At 38.0% G+C, this 16,914-nt stretch overlaps 1 protein-coding gene across 1 annotated transcript; it reads right to left on the bottom strand.

The window, feature by feature from the left end:
* Positions 1 to 155: 155 nt before the first annotated feature.
* On the bottom strand, positions 156 to 9,686 carry LOC149028375 (FAD/NAD(P)-binding oxidoreductase family protein). Its single transcript, XM_089136130.1, has 10 exons — positions 9,200 to 9,686; positions 7,125 to 7,415; positions 5,676 to 5,802; positions 4,810 to 4,871; positions 4,483 to 4,704; positions 1,827 to 1,948; positions 1,609 to 1,747; positions 1,128 to 1,323; positions 871 to 1,000; positions 156 to 768 (listed from the first exon to the last, which is right to left on the bottom strand). Exons 1-8 carry the CDS (start codon positions 9,578 to 9,580, stop codon positions 1,162 to 1,164), a joined length of 1,506 nt encoding a protein of 501 aa, XP_088992256.1. The 5' UTR covers positions 9,581 to 9,686; the 3' UTR covers positions 156 to 768; positions 871 to 1,000; positions 1,128 to 1,161.
* Positions 9,687 to 16,914: the final 7,228 nt, after the last annotated feature.

The raw sequence follows: 16,914 nt of genomic DNA, 5'->3' as shown, positions 1-16,914 counted from the left end.
TTTCAATTTTTTCCTTTTTTTTTTTTTTTTCCTTTTTTTTTTTCCTTTTTTTTTTTTTTTTTTTCCTTTTTTTTTTTTTTGTGGAGGGGAAGTTGGTGAAGATAAGTGTTATTAATTGGAATAAACAACTGAATCATTATTTATAAGATGGGCCCGCAATTAATCATGGATTAAATTCTAAAATAAATAAAAATCAAGTATTAAAGTGATTCAGGAGAACATGCGTTTGGTTGAATCTTAATTAGTGGATTGAGAGTTGAGACATAGAGGTATTAAATAAAAAAGGTTCGTTCCGTAATTAGTGGGATGGATACTAACTATCACGTGTCTTAATTAGTGGGCCCACGCGTAATTTTTTTTTTCCTTTTGAAAACTATTGTAATTATCTCTAATAGTAGAAAAAAAAAAAAAACTATTTCATGGAAAATCTGTGGTATCACAAACTATTTCATAGTAAATTATGGTAAGTATCACTTCTGATCAGGTGTGACCACATGGATAGATAGCCATCTTTAAAAACAGAAACTAGGTGGAATAACTCAGAGGCTCCTTTTTCTTCCAGGTCTGTGATGGTCACCCCATTGTTTCAACAGAAAACATAATAGGAAGTTCAAACTATACTCACACCAGTGGCTCCGTGCTCCCGCTATGACTTTAAAGGATTTACAGCCATCCTTGATGGCCCATCACAAATGGAAATGAGGGCGAAGAACAGTGCCAAGAAACATGTCAGGTTGCAATATGCAAGCCACGCGAAGGCTGTTGATCCTGCATATGATATTTTTCATGCAATTAGAGAAGGTTAGCAAGAAAGTTAGTATGTGAGCAAAACTAATATGCATTCAGTTGAGCACTGAAAGAAAGTCGCACCGTTAATGAAATGGCAATAGAGTTACTGTGACCATAATTGCACCCACATTTCCCTTGATGTATTTTTCAGACTGCCTTGAAAGCCAAGAATTTTGCAGTGACCATAAACTATGTTGATTACTTTTACCATCTAATCATGCAAATGAAAAAACTACCATTAGAAATCACAAAATGGATTAAGATACATCCTTTGTAAATTAAGGATATAAGCACATGATATCCAAGTTGGAGCACTTCCGAGGACCATTTCCACTTACAGAAGCTTTGAAGCTTTGATCCACTGATTCAAAACTATGCTTTATGCCCTACAAGCTGAGGTTCGGTAACTTCCCTGTTAGACTGCACACCTGGAAACTGCCCAATATCATGTCCTTCAATGGGCTGAAATTCATTGTTTAAGCCAATAGCAAACTCATCTGAATGAGATCCACCACTTTGAAAATAATCGGCAATCTGCATTTCATAAAAGCAATCAGGCAACTGTTACTGTAGAAGCACAGAGATAAAGCAGAAAATGGCAATTCAAAGGTTTGTCAATTAATCATTTTAAAGAAATTGTCTCATGTCAATAATTTTATATGATTTCCTGAACCTCTTATCTAATTAATTTTATTAAAGCCGAACCGCTCAGCATTTCAATACACAAGATCTGATTCACATCCAATGTTACTATTGGTGCTTGTTTAGAATGGTTGCAATTATGTGTAAATAAGTAAGAGATCACTGTATGGCACTAACATGATTGGCAAGAGCCATGCCACTCAAGGCAGCAGACTCCATATTTGAACCCAGTAACCAATCTCCACATATTCCAGCTCGTCCTTGAGGATCAAAGATGCAAGGGATACCTGGAGTATTTGTCGGAAGAGCAGCCCCCCTGCACACAATCCAGGGAATATAAACAAATGTAAATGATCTATGACAAAAAAAGAAATGCTGTTCAAGTGGTTCCTCACCACAGCTGAACTCTAGAATAGAATGGTCTCTGAAGTGATCCCTTCAATAATCCCAATGCACTCTCAACACCCTCAAGCATGTTGGCCTTCACCCTCTCAGCAGTCACATTTGGAATGTTTTCCTGATAAATGCAACTCAAATAATAAATATACCCCCACAAAGGAAAATGTAGAGTTAACATGGAACTGTGTCCATGACTTTTAGCACATATGATTATAAAAAAGCATACATTTAATACAGAGTGACAATGATATATCTGTATAGGAATAGAGATTTAAACTCAATTTATAGGACCAGTATTTTGCTTATGCAAGATCGAAGTGCTCGACCCTATTCAGTTAGGATATGGCTCAGTTGTAGGTGTTACTGTTTCTGTAGTTGCACTATCAACAAAAAAATATCAAAAACATATTGTGATATAACCATGGTAAACCATGTGGGCAGTTTTCCCTCTTTGTTGGCAAGAAACAATTGTGTGGTGTTCATGTAGTTTCAAATCATTATACGCATCAATGATACTTGCTTTGACAGTTAAAAACCAGAATGGCTTAGAATGGCCACAAACATTACATGCAGGTGAATGCAGCTTTCGCTCATTGGAGATTACAGTCTTAGGAGTTCAACTTTATAGCTTGGTATTAATGTGACAGATAAAACTGCTAGGGGGATTCATGTGAGGTTTATCAGTGGATCTTCACTACGTATCTAACAGCAGGAACTTGATTCTATCCATGGACCATGCAGTATAAAATGCGTATTGTAGTCCAACTCAAGTGAGAAATTGGTGTTCCGAGCCTGTCTCACACTCTTGATACCCCTGACGTGACAACCATTTGATGCAAAAAAAAAAAAGGAAAAAAGAGGAAAATATCAACTTCCTTTTTTTTTCCTTTACAAGGAACTTCATGGTTGAGATTCATCTTGCAGCATCACATTGACATATGCTAGGAGTAAAATGGAGAACAACATACTTAAACCTCACGTAAACCTTTTTTCCAAAAGATAGGAAGTTATAAATCTAATTAGGATACAAGAAGTATCGGCCTGCATAACAGACAATTTCTCCTTCAACATCTTCTAGCCAAGCCCACCATTCTGATGTAACCCCAGGTCAGGGGCCAGTCTTCAGGATCCTCTTTTAGAGAACCAGCAGTCATTTAGGGTTTAATCTTACTGTTTCAGGTCTGATCTCAGTTGAATTTTAATGGGAAGCAACTAAGTATACTCCAATACATACTGCAGCTTAGGGTGATAAGCTGAATTAGCGTTTGAAAATTCTGTAATCAATCTGATATGGACAGCAGTTGTGGGTGATCAATTAAGTCCTGCACTTTAGCTTATTTGACTTGCAACCCTTGGATCTACTGTTAGGAGGTCATGAGTTAAGAGGGAATGGTTTTGGAAGGGAAGTTAGCGTTCAGCCAGACATTACTTTCCAGAACTATTCTTCAAGCTAGGGTAAAGGCATTTAGGGTTCTGTATATTCAAGGGTTTCTAGGGGCTGTATATTCAAGGGTTTCTAGGGTATGGTCAGGGTATGTGGAAGGATTGAAGGTAGCAAGGGGATAGGAGAAGGTTTTCCTAGAAGGGTTTGGGTTTTGAGTGAAAGGTTAGGGAGATATAGGGATTAATGAATTAGGGTTTCTAGGGTTTAGAAAGAAGAAGATGAAGTGCAGGTTTTTTTAGTCATCTAATGAAGGGAGGGGTTGTTGTGGAATTAGATGGGTGATTAGAAGGGGGAGGAGAGGTGCAATCCTAGGGAAGGGTAGGGGCTTTAGGGTTTAATGTTGGGGATGGGCTGCTGCTGCTGCAGGGAAGGAGGAGAGGAAGAGGGGGTTCGCTCAACGGGAAGGGAAGGGATTTAGGGTAGGGTGGGGGTTGTGGATTGAACTTTACTTGATCAGAGATGGAAGGGCACTCGGCAGCTGCCGGAACTTGACTTTCTCTTGGCAGCCACAAGCTTGAAGATGAGAGGATGCTGGAAATTGCAGAAACTAAAATCAACTGAGCCCTGGGATTCCTCCTTAGAACCCACGAATCCCAATTCTTCCTTCAGATCAGTTTTCATTCAATTAATCCAGTCTAACCTGTTACAGAGATGGCCCCTTACAAGAAGGAAATTAAATTAGGACTCAACAAGGAATTCAATTTGAAGTGGAATTCCTTGTCACACTAAGACTCTACTCACATAACTAAAAGAGGAATTCCAATTAGTAATCCTAACAAATAGAGACTTGCAAAAGTAAACTTCCTATTCTAACAAGGAATCTAATTGAGTATTTGAGTTTATTCCTAACAGGCTTTTGCTTTGTTCAGTTTTGTTTCCCTTTTTTTTTTTTTGGGTGGATGGTCACCGTCTAGTTATAAGACGTGTTAAGTTGCCTTTTTCTCTTTCTTCCATTTACCTTTCCTATGGAGTCTGGTGTAAATTTGAATATTTATTAGTGAATGAAACAGGTGAGAGATACGTCAATCTCTCATGATTTATTCTCTTTTCATCTCTTCTTCTTCCCTCATTCTTCCTCATTCCTTGGCTGCTAATCTAATCCAACTGTGCATCCATCCAGAATCATAGACCAACCCCCCCCCCCCCCACACACACACACACACAGAGAGAGAGAGAGAGAGAGAGAGAGAGAGAGAGAGATAGAGAACCTGTGGAACTTTGTTTTGTTTACCATAAGCAGCTGTGCTGAGAAAAGTCCAGCAGTAAGGTCCACTGCTCTGGGAAGGGAACAGCTTCTTTGTGTTGTTTGCCATCCATGAAACAGCACCAACTCCTTTTACAAAAGCTCCTTCAAAAGCAGGGATATCTCGGGTGGGAAGAGGATCCTCAAATGCGGCAAGAAGGGCCCAGATAGAACTAAGTTCCAGTCTCTAAAATCATTGGCAGGACATGGTTAAGCCATAAGTAATAATTCAGTCACAAATCTTAAGGAATGTGAAACTAAAACAACTGAAGTATGGACAATCTGGTGTTACCTTCATTTGTCTTGCAATTAATGGTAAGCCTGATGATGAGAGCAAGCGGTTTGCACATTTTCCTGTTGGTGAAATAAAAACAGAAATACCATTGTTAGAAATCACACTCTAAGAATCAAACTAGATGTTAGATTGAAGAAGAAAGCAAGGAAGAAGACGTAGAACCAGCAGGCAAGAACTACACCCTGCGATTTTGGATTATCTTCCCAGAATCGCAGGCCCTATATTTATGTTCAATTCCTCAATTACAAACTTCTGGGACAAGTAAACCTGTGCTTAAGACAAAGGAAACAAATATGACAGAACATTCTGTCCAGAATAGAGGTATGGAAATAGAAACAACTGAAAAAGGTAACTCCAGATTGCAGTGATCCAATCTAGCCTGCAGCTGTATCCAAACTTGCACAGATCATAACACTCCCCCTCAAGCTGGAGTATACACAAATAAAGCTCCAACTTGGACAAATAAGAATAAACTTGAAAGGCAGCACCAATCTTGAACCATGTAGCAATAGTAAATACCGATAAACACTGAGAGAACTTCACCCATGAGATAATCAACATCAACTTTTTAAAAAAAATCTTTAATTCTCCATGTCAAACAAACCATCCAATAATGAGAAAAATCGGCGACATTGAAGACGAACAAAATCCATAAGTATAGCATCATCAAATGTATTATCCAAAACTTGACTTCCTAAATTTTGCAACAAACTAGAGTTGAGTCATCCTCGGTTAAACTTACTAAGCATACCTCCCACATCCCAACCCCCTCCAAATGAAAAACGATTTAAACACAGCCTACAGATAACCAAACAATACGGAACCCAAATTCCTGAAGGAAATCTTAAGAAGAATGTTATTACCATTATGTGCAATAACAATTGTATCAAACTGTCCACAAGGTTTTCCATTCTCGCTCAAGTGCCACTTCCCATTAAATGGATCAAGTTTACTTATCCACGTTGGCCTCATCACATCAACCATAGAAGTCTGCACTACGGTCATACTGCAATTTAGCGACGATTTAAGTACATAATCCATAAGTAGAAAGTCTAACAAAGGAAGGATGAAACTAGAAGTTAGGAATTAAGGGTAGACAACAAAATATAGAAGAGAAGCATAAGAGTTAGAAGAAGTCTTCAGTCTATTTCATGATCCTAGAATGAGAAAAGGACTTAAAATGTCTCATAAAGGACGTAAAAGCTCAAGTTCATGATTACAAAAGGAATTTTCTACAGTGCGAGGCTCAACACCTATAACCCTTTAAGCTTTTATTTTATGCATTAATTCGAACAAAGGGATTACAGGAATAACAGAGGTAGCATGATAATAATCTTCACGGCCATAAGGTTTGCAAAAATGCAGACTACATGTCAGGGGAAAGACTAAGCAAGAGTGATCTAATCATTCACCAAAAAAAAAAGGGGGGGCAAACAGGGTATAGAAAACAATTGATCTACAAGATATATGACACCGTAGGTTTTATATAAATAGGCATGCCAGCTTTGTGACAAATGAACAGTTGAACACAGTGAATGAGTGACGCAGGGAAATTCAGAAATCAAACTGCCCATTTTATTGTTGTTCATATATTCCATTAACATATGCTATGTAGGGAGGGTACATAACCCTTGTGTACGGTGTAGGCACAACCCACAGCCTTGATTCACATTTGAATCACGTGTGTTTCTAAACTTTCTTTTTCTGTTTATGTCGTTGCAGCTTGAATAGCAATTAATACTTAGAAAGATCACTTCTATTTCAATATTGTGAATGTAACCAGATTTAGAAAGTCTCCTAGATCTGGATTTCCTCTTGACTATTAAGAAAGTGGCTGCGTGAGGGGGAGAGCTGCACTCCACGCTACCCTCCTTCTCCTCTTCTTCACTTTTTCTTCTCCTTCAACTCTGGTACTCTGCTCTCCCTTTGACTCTAGTTTCATAAAAGTAACACACTTAATATAAAAAATTTGTAGTACTTTCAACACCAAAAAAAGAAAAAAGCCCATCCCAGTGCACAAGACCCCACTACTGCAGAGTCTGAGAGGGGCAAATGCATGCATCCTTACCCATTGTTTTGCAGGAGAGGCTGTTTCCAAGTTTTAAACTCACAACCAACGGGCTGTAATAGTGCAACTTAGCTGTTGTGCCAAAGCTCTTCCACTAAACTTTCAACAGGGGGAAAAAAAAAAGCACAACCACAAAACTTCAACCTAAAAAAGAAAAAAATAATAACAACTAATCTTTTAACCAGAGAAACAGGTAACATTTTAAGAAGGAAAAAAATGCAGGGAGTTGGAACAGATGAATTACCTGAGACAGAATTGAATCTGCAAGAGGGCGCATCCCATTAACACCAATATATCTTGGACATGGAGAAGGCAGTCTGACAAACCGACCACCCACTTCAAGCTCTCCAATTAGACCCTGCCATTGCTGTACCAGACCCTTCGCCAACCACCCATCCACCAACTCAGAAAACCGGGAATCACCCACTGTAAAAAATTGAGCCGCATGATCAAAAATCAGAGGCTGTTGATTGATATTTCCTGTTCCCTGATTGATAACTCTTGTTCCCATTCTTCCTCCCAAACCATGAATCCCCTATGTGAACAAGTAATACAGACAAACTTTAAGACAGTGACCCATGCATTGGTGAAACATTAAAAAACTTAACTCTGTAAATAATGCGATAAGCATGAAACTATTCCATAGTAATAAGAAGGCGACAAACAATATTTTGCCAATGGTGGGTTAGTAAAGCGGTTAAAGGCCCAATCTCCCACGGGGAGGTCTTGGGTTTGCACCCATTCAGTGGCATTAATAAAAAACAGAAGGCGACAAAGTAGATAAATGTAAACAAGGTTTTCCAATTTCTAAGGCACCATCAGATGAATATTGGCAGGTTGTCAAGCGTCTACTGCAATATTTAAAGGCAACCATTTCTTATGGCGTTCTAGTATCATGCACCCCATCCTTCTACTTAATGGCATATAATGGTGCTGACCGGACCGGTTGTGTTGATGAAAGATGCTCTACGGGTGGCTATGCTTTTTTTTTTTTGGCTCTAATTTAAAAAACACGGTTTGCTTGCAAACAAGCAACTACAGCACACTCTTCCACCAGATCAGAGTATCACGCATTAGCCAAACCATCGCAGAACTTATCCAGATTAAATCATTGCTTCAAGATATAGCATTTCCCCATTCAGCCACCTATCTTCTGGTGTGATAATATGGGGCCAACCTATCAGCTAATCCCCTCTATCATGCACATGCTAAACATATTGAAGTTGATTTCACTTCGCCATCAACCAGTGGCCGAAGGGGACCTTGTTGTTAAGTGCATATCATCATAGGAACAGCTCTCCAATATTTTCACCAAGCTACTCTCCACACATGAATTTCAGTACCATTGGGCTGAAGATTTGCAAGCTCTCATGATCCCATATTCATCTTGTAGGGGGTCTGTCAAGAAATTTGAATTCAAATTCAAATCCAAGCTGACCCATGTCAACCTCCTATCTTGTGCCAACCTCTTATCTTTGGGCTGAAGATTTGCAAGCTCTCATGATCCCATATTCATCTTGTAGGGGGTCTGTCAAGAAATTCGAATTCAAATTCAAATCCAAGCTGACCCATGTCAACCTCCTATCTTGTGCCAACCTCTTATCTTTTATCCTCTTGCTGTAACATCATTTTAAATTCAAAACCGCAACAAACTCTTCCTATTTTCTTGTAAAAGATTTACATTATAAAAGAAGACATCACAACTTATAGAAGGTATGCAACTTTACCTCAAAATCAGACTCTTTTAAACTTTCACATGGTATCAATCATCCATGGTTCATCACCTAGATTTTTTCAACATGAATCTCCACTCATATTCAAGCATGGGAGAGGTGATATTTTGAAAGCACTTGCCAATTGGAACGGCAGCAAGAACCAAATACCATGTCGGACTCCCAATAAGACAAAGTGCATTGGCATCCATAGGTAAGGGGGGGGGGGCCCCGGGGGGCCCTGGCCCCGGCGGTGGAGACTCCAAGACGAGCCATATCTCCCTCATCCTTGAGTTGAGTACACACCATTTCCTTGTTTATCCTTCCCGAACAAGAACCAAATACCATGTCGGACTCCCAATAAGACAAAGTCCATGACAATTTGAAACTTCAACTACATTGGAGTGGTGCTGTTGTCGTTAAATCCCCAAGCCATGAAAACATAGGTTTACCTCTCATATTCTATTACTGTTTATTCCAAAAATAAAACAAGAGAATCATTTCAATGAATATTCTTCACAGTCAGTTCTCATCTACTCCATTCACTGGGACGAAATGAGAAGCAAAATATAGTTCTCAACCCAAACTGTGAAAAAAACTCACTAACCGTATCAAACACAGTGGACCTAACTCCCCGTTTCTCCAGAGCCAAAGCACAAGTAAGCCCCGCGAGACCTCCACCGATAATGGCAACAACTGGGTCTTCCGGGATTGGAGTGGTGAAAATCACCTGCTCCTGACTGAATGATTTCTTGAGAACTGACCCTCTTGAAGTTCCATAAGAAGATTTTTTGGGGTTTCTGCGGGTGGGTCTGCTAGTTTTCATTGCATTTCTCTTGCTGGAGCCACCGGGGTTAGTGGGTTTTGATTCTGCTTCACAAATAACGGCTAGATTTCTAGGATTTTTGGAATAAAGGACTTTGGGGATTTTCGGAGTTTTGCTCGGTGGAAGAACGAAGAAGCAGCAGCCACTAGTAGAAGCATTCATGGTTTCGTTAAAATTAGTTCGGTGAGAAAAGAGAAAGCGGAAATGTCTGAAGAACACGCTACCGCGCGCCACTCCTTATCTAAAATTGTGGATTTTGCTATTGCTTTGAACCGTCCTAAGATGAATAATTTTACTGTTACAAAGCCAGTGACGATTGGTTTGTCACGGGCATGGTCTCGACTCTCTATGGGATTTCTACTGGATTTGATCGACCATTAATCTCTTTATAAGTTTCCACCGGTAGAGTATTGGTTTCATTATAGGATAAGGGGTTGTATGGTAACGGATTCAGGCACACTTATTCTGTGCCATTTGCTCATTTTGGCACAGAAGTGACTAGAATCATGTATGGTAAACCGGTTCAAATTTTCTGTGCTTGTTTAACAAATGTGTGCTGAACCAGGCTTTTGGCACACAAATTGAGAGTGCTAGAGAAGTTCCAAATTGGATTAGGACCAGTTAATGGAGTTGGATTTCATGGAAAATATGACTTAATTAAAAGTTTCCATTCTCTTCCTTCTTTTTCCTTAATTTTCTCTTTCTTTGTGTGAAATATAGTATTTGCTCCCCCTCTTAGGAATCCTTAGAACTTTTTATTTCGATTCCTTTAATAATAATTTCAATCTTAAGCTTTATTAGTTGGACATTTAGAACTTTAGCCATTGATTTTGTCAGATTTAATCAAAACCATTCCAACATGGTTAAACCCTAATAGGATTAAATTTTAAACCCTAATATGGCCCCCTAAAATATTTTGATCATTTAATAGAATGGGTTTCACCTAGTTATAGCATTGTTATTATTATTGTTAATGTAGGGTTGATAGAGTGGTAAGATCCATACTTCTTAGTGAAGAGGTCTTGGGTTTGACCCAAATGAACCTCAAATAAAAATAAATAAATTTAAAACAAATTGTTAATATCGCTATTACCTATATTCTTTCTACCATTTTATTCATTTAGTTTTCTCCATGTGAAGGATAATGATCACAATTCTACTCAAACTTGATTTTCACAATCAAAAAAAAGATTTTCAAGATTGCATTCAAATTCAGACTCAAAGAAGCACAACCCTAACATGCAATCCATCTTAATTGTGTAACCCTAGTTTAACTCTTTCTTTTCTTGTATCATTCATACTCTTAACTCTTGTCATACAAATCCTATAAATAAATCTGGTCTAGATTACAAAGAGTTGACGACCATCACAATATTTTCTCTTTCTCTCCATCTTGTATGGAGAAACAAATACGATGGTTGATTACCCAGCAAAGTCAAACGCCTTGTCCAATACATGCGTGGTCTATGATGATTCTTCAAGGGATGGATCGAAAATGATGTAATAGGCAGTCCTCGATTTTGGCGTATGGACCCACATTTTTTTTTTCCCACCCCACCTCCACAAACAAACGCAGCCTATATGATGTGGGTGAAGATGTCATATCTTTCAAATTTTCCCTCAATACATTTCATGTTTTGGATTCTTTACAATACAACTGATCCTTTAACTGAAAGAAGAAAAATGATATTACATCACCATTAGTTTTCTTAGGCCTGTTTGGTTACATGAATCTAGAGATTTCAAATCTCTGGATTCATGAATCTGCGGGGTTTTCCCATTTGGTTGTCAAAATCTCTAGATTCATGAAATCGAGATGCACATTTTACCTACTGTCGATTTATGGATATGGGGAAATTCGAGATTTCAAAGCTATACATTTGTACATTCACCAAAATCCGTCAATCAAATAATTTTCGATGAATCCACAAATTTCATTCCACAACCAAACATCTAATTTTATAAATTATAACTCCATAGATTTGAAATCTATGGATCGAAACTCTAGTTTCTTTTTAACTTCTCAAGAAATCTCCCATGACCTTCTTGAATTTCATAAGGTAAAATTTCAGGTTATTGACATTCAATAACAAAATTGATCATAAAAATCAAGGTTGATAAGGGTAAATCATGGCCGATCCCCAACCTGGCCTGATCAAGGGTGAGCCCATCACAGACTTGGATTGAGTCTTTTAAACCTTGGGTAAGGTGAAGATGGGCCTAAGCTAAAGGATTTCAAGGTTGGATTAAGGTTTTAAAAGATTGGGCACTTTTTATGCTACATGAGCCTCTAAACTACATCATCTCTTTACCTGTCTTTCATACCCCAACCAGCATAACCTGAGTCTGAATCCTTTATCAGTCAGAGTAGAGATATATACTTTTCTAACATTTTTCCACTGTACAATAGCAGTGGAGTCTACTGTGACGTCTCACCTCTACAGGCTCTACTTCATTTTATCAACATGCAAAGGTGTGAGACCTTCTTCTATTGAATGGTGGAAAAATGTCAGAGGAGCACAAATATTTCTGCCCTGACAGATGAGGATCTAGATTCGCATAACCTGCACCCATCACTGAGTTGTCCTTATATGTTGATCGTCCCAGGTTTTTTGTACTGCTGTGAAGTTACTACACCTTTCCTATGGTTTGTTGCTCCAAAAAATCACGAAATCTGTATCAAAACAAACATGCTTCTTTCTAAACTTGTACTTATTCATCACCATAACAATCTCAAGTAAAAAAAGAAGATTTGGGAAACTGAGACTTGGTTTTTTGTTTACTGTTTGAGCTTGCTACGAAAAATCCAACTTCTGATGGGGGGTAAATTTCTGATGCTTGAGAGGCAATGCGAACCAGTTCACCTTGTTATTGTACGTCCCGGTTCTTGTTAAAGTTAATGAGAGTCATCTATGTGGTTTTCTGGGCATTCTATTGTCACTAAGTGAGGAGAGCTTTGGAAACTTTGTTTGCAAAGAGGAAAGGCAATAATAATTTTTCAGCTTAGGAGCCCACCTGCTGGACAAGCATTCCTTATCTCTCTTTTGATAAATTGTCCAGGAAAGCAGCATTTCCACTACTTTAGGCCCCCAAACAAGGAGAAGCTGCAAATAAAACTTTTGAAAGGAAAGTTTGTATGACACTGTATATTTTCTAAGTCTCTTTCTCTTTCAAATTTTAATTGTCCAGGACAGCAACATTTCCACTACTTTAGGCTCTAAATAAGGAGAAACTGGAGAGAGGACTTTTGAAAGGAAAGGTTATGGCTAGGAAGCAATGTATTGTCAAGTCCCTCTCTCTCTCATTAAAATCAGATTCAGATTTTAGTTGAACTTTTCCCTATCAGCAAGGATTAAGTGGCTTGATAACGATGGAAAAAGTGGAAAGGTTTGTGCAAAAATTCATTCAACCCCAAATCTCAAGCTGTTGGATAGTGCCCAATAGATCTATGACAGGACAGATGTTGGTTGATGTGGCCTTTGGTTGCAACATGTGTCTAAATCATTTCTAATTCAAAATGTGTTGGTTGGTATGGATCTTATCTGCTTAAAAGTATAATTAGGAATTCAAGAGGTTAAGGATCGAGAACAACTGTCTAGCACAACTGATAGAACTGAGGAGTGTAAAAGTTCACCCTACCCAATAGGCTTTGTGTTCAAGCCTTTCTTTCAGTCTCATCTTTCCTCCATAACCCCAAGCATAGGTAACTATCAGGGTGAAAAATTCATGCCAAAGTCTCGAAAGATTTTGATTACTTTTCTACCTTTTCTCAGTAAGTGTGTCCATGGGTTCCAAGACAATAAATAATGCATATGGTTCTTTAGAAACTTGCAAGGGGATGCAAGGACTAGGAATCATCATTGCATGAATCTTACTAGAAGATCTAATCCAAAAGCTAATCTCACTAAACATTCTCTATGGATGGATAGGCCGACATGTTAAACCATGTAGAGTGATTAATCAATAATTATAATAGTGAGCTTATCCCTTGGACACAGCTAATGCTGCATGTGTTCCCCCTAATACTAACATGCTTTATCATTTTCAGGACTCACTAAATTTTATGTACTGTACTGCTGTATTGTTTTCAATTTTCTTTCCATTTTTACATTTGCTTTGATTCCCTACTGCCCATGGGTTGAACAGGAGAAGCAGCTGGTCATTGGATCAATCAAGCACTTAAGCCGTTAAAACCGACCGGCTGGGCCATCCGGTTCACCAAACCCATGTAGAGGAAGGGTGCAAATGCAGGTTCACTGGTTTAACCTTTTGATATGATCCAGGTTTAATGAACTGTGAAGATGGATATGTGATATCAGTTCCTATCTATCATCAGTGTGCGAATAGGGAAACCAGCTGGTCTGGATTATTGGAGAGAACCACTATGTCATGAGTGACCAATCATGCACTATAATTTAATCTCTGAGATTGATCAAAAATAATTGAAAGACTAAGAGATGGTTTTAAGCTAGGTGGGTCACCTTACATTTGCAATGCCTTGTGATTGTGATGCCCAACAAAATCTGTCTTTTGATAGACTTTTCATGCCCTACCGAATGCTTTTTATATCTCTCCATGGGCAAGTCAAAAAGTAATAAAATAATTTTTGGGTATAATCCAGTTATCATTCAGAAAGAATTGAGCTGTCTTTGTTTAATCTAGCTCACTTTAAGAGCTGCTTTTTGTCATATATACTCAAGCGTTTCTGCTTTTTCTTAATTCTGGAGCATTCTTCTTTTGACTGCTCAGCTCTACTACTACACAGACCATTAAGAAAAAAAATTTCTACAGAGAATAATTGTTAGGGGAGTGGTTGCTTGATGGCTTCATCCTTGATGACAGAGAAGCCATATTACCTGTGTGGAGATTTGACTATTACTTGGCTTCTTCTAATTTTCTCTAATGAAAGCACCCACCACTCCTCTTTAATTTGGACTCAAAGACAAACCCTGTGGACCCGTTGAAACAATTATTTTATACCAGATTTGAGTCTCCCAATGTAAAGACTTACAAAGACTTGAAGTAGTGTTAAGGACGACTAGCTTTTAAGAATGAGTTTTATATGATCTCATCAAATGGTAATGTTGGAGTTAAATTATTGGATACTACTGGATTTTGATAACCATATATTTATAAAAACATATCTTCTTCTTTAAGAAGACCGAATGAAAGGGAAGGGATTCAAGGAGAGAGTGATTTTAGCAAGTTATCCCATATACTTTTCAAGCATAGTATACAAATTAATTGATGAGCATTAAAATTCACTTTGACAATACAACTTCATTACTAAAACAAAACAGAGTTGCATAACTTGCATAATTCATTCCTACTATCAATGGACCTAATGGAAATGGAGTAGTGAGGTCAATACAATATTGAAGTAAAGTGGGGATTTAAATTTGTGAAAAGGCAGATTAGGTGCCTGAGCAGAAATATTTAAGAGAACAAGGAGGGAATAAAGAGGCATGCGTTGTTCACTAGTTTAGGTGGTATCGAAGACACCCCGTCGATGTTGCACCAAACTTCATCATGGGTACTTTTGACGGTTGGAGGATTGAGTCATTCGTGAATCACCTGCAGCACAGCTTCCATTTCACTATTATGTTCAAGAGCACCTCCTTTAAGAAACAACAATCACGCTGGTTACTAAATAATCCCCAAACTCCAATTAGTTTTGTCTAGAAATATGTTCACAATACAAAAACAAATAAAGGTGTTGATCATAACTAACATTGCATTATTTTAAACCATCAGTTTACAACTCTAATTGTTTTTAAGAGATTGCATCTTTTTTCTAAATATAGCATCCTCAAGTGGTTGACGATTCTGAGATTTTTTAGGGTTGTTTTTTATTATAAAGTTATCTAAGTATGCTTTGCTACTACTACTGTTGATTCAATAATGAAAGTATTTTATTTTTATTTTTTTCCTTTTTGGAGGTAATGAGTTAATTTGACTTAGGGTTTAGCTAAGAAATTACATATATTATTTATCATATATTTAATGAGTAATGATTAAAGCAAGGAAGAAAGAAAGAACAAAGATACCTGCACCAAAGACCAGGGAGCAGACAACCAGAGAAAGGAAAACACATATACCTGAACAACTAAAGCTCCAGAATCCTCAGCTCTCCCATATGAATTAACAAGTCAACAAGATATTCATGGAACAAGACAGCTAACAAATAAGAAATGTTCAAAAGAAAACAATAATCACAGGAAGAAAAGTCAGGCTGCTATGAAGTAGCTATGAACTTAAAATAACAAGTTTGTTTCCCCCCTCCCCTAAAAAAATAAAAAACCTTAAAATAACAAAAAGTTAATTTCCAAGTTAAGGTTCTCTTACTGTCAACCACAGACTCACATTCTTCTTATCCTTTTTACTAGCCCAGCCTAACCTCCTCACCCTACAATAAAACTAGCTAGAAGCTTTGTTAGGTGGCCCTCCCTTCTTTGTTCTTAGATCTTTCTAATTTTCCTCACTACCTTTACAAGTCCTATCAAACCAACCAAGTGCATTGCCAAACTTTCAACACCAAATTCAAATAAGTTGGCAATAATACATGAACCACTACAGTAGTGGATGCTTACCCAAAATAAAATTCTCCATAGAAGTGCACATTTTCTTCTTATGGGAAAGTTTTTTTCATCACTGTAAGAGACAATGAATCTAGGGGTGTTATTATTCGAAATATCAGCCATTGTTCCTTCATTTATGCCCATCCAAAGGTCAATGATGATCGTCGATTCTTCGCCGTCGGCGAACGGATAACGCAATCATCTCAAAGATCCATAACTTTGGTATCAAGTTTTGTTGGTCATCCAACCCACATGGGTTGCATCTGATCTGCAGGAGAACCAAAAAGTTCGGTAAATATGGACTAAGGAAATGTTATCATTGCAGTCTTAAGGGGGAAAAAGGGGTGAATTCAAAGCTCCTCTTTAATGGCTACAGTTAAGAATCTCGCCTCCTGTGTAAACAATAAAGTGAAAGCTGTTTATTTATATTCTTTGTTGCACTCTGCAAGCAAAGCAATATGGTAAGACCAACTCCAATTTCCAACAAATAAACAATCTGAAAAGATATAAAGAATAAGAACCTCCATGCATTTTACAGTCGTATGTTCACACCTTTTTGTCTACATCTTCAGTGAGAAACAAAGAAATAAGCTGTAGATTAACTCATACCCATCAGGCCGAGAACTTACACGTTTAATTGATCTCCGGCATCTCCTTATTCTCTTGGATTTAGAATTTGGAATGTTGTTGATAAGAAGTTTTAGTCGGCAAGATCGGCTTCATCGTGACCACTTCGAAAGGGAAAATGAACACTGCGATTACCTGGAATTACACACTGAACACAATGGAATGGTCATTGATATATAATTACCCGATCTTCAGATATCAATCAAGTGCCTGAAAGCATAAGTCCTTCGAGTTGGGGGGAATGAAGCCTGGTCCGAAATCATCCTATTTGAAGTTCCGATGCTAGCTTCA

This window comes from Hakea prostrata, chromosome 1 (assembly GCF_041222555.1).
Source record: "Hakea prostrata isolate BN-2017 chromosome 1, UWA_Hpros_2, whole genome shotgun sequence".
In the NCBI taxonomy this organism is placed as follows: Eukaryota; Viridiplantae; Streptophyta; class Magnoliopsida; order Proteales; family Proteaceae; genus Hakea; species Hakea prostrata.
This window is presented reverse-complemented; position numbering and strand designations above follow the sequence as displayed.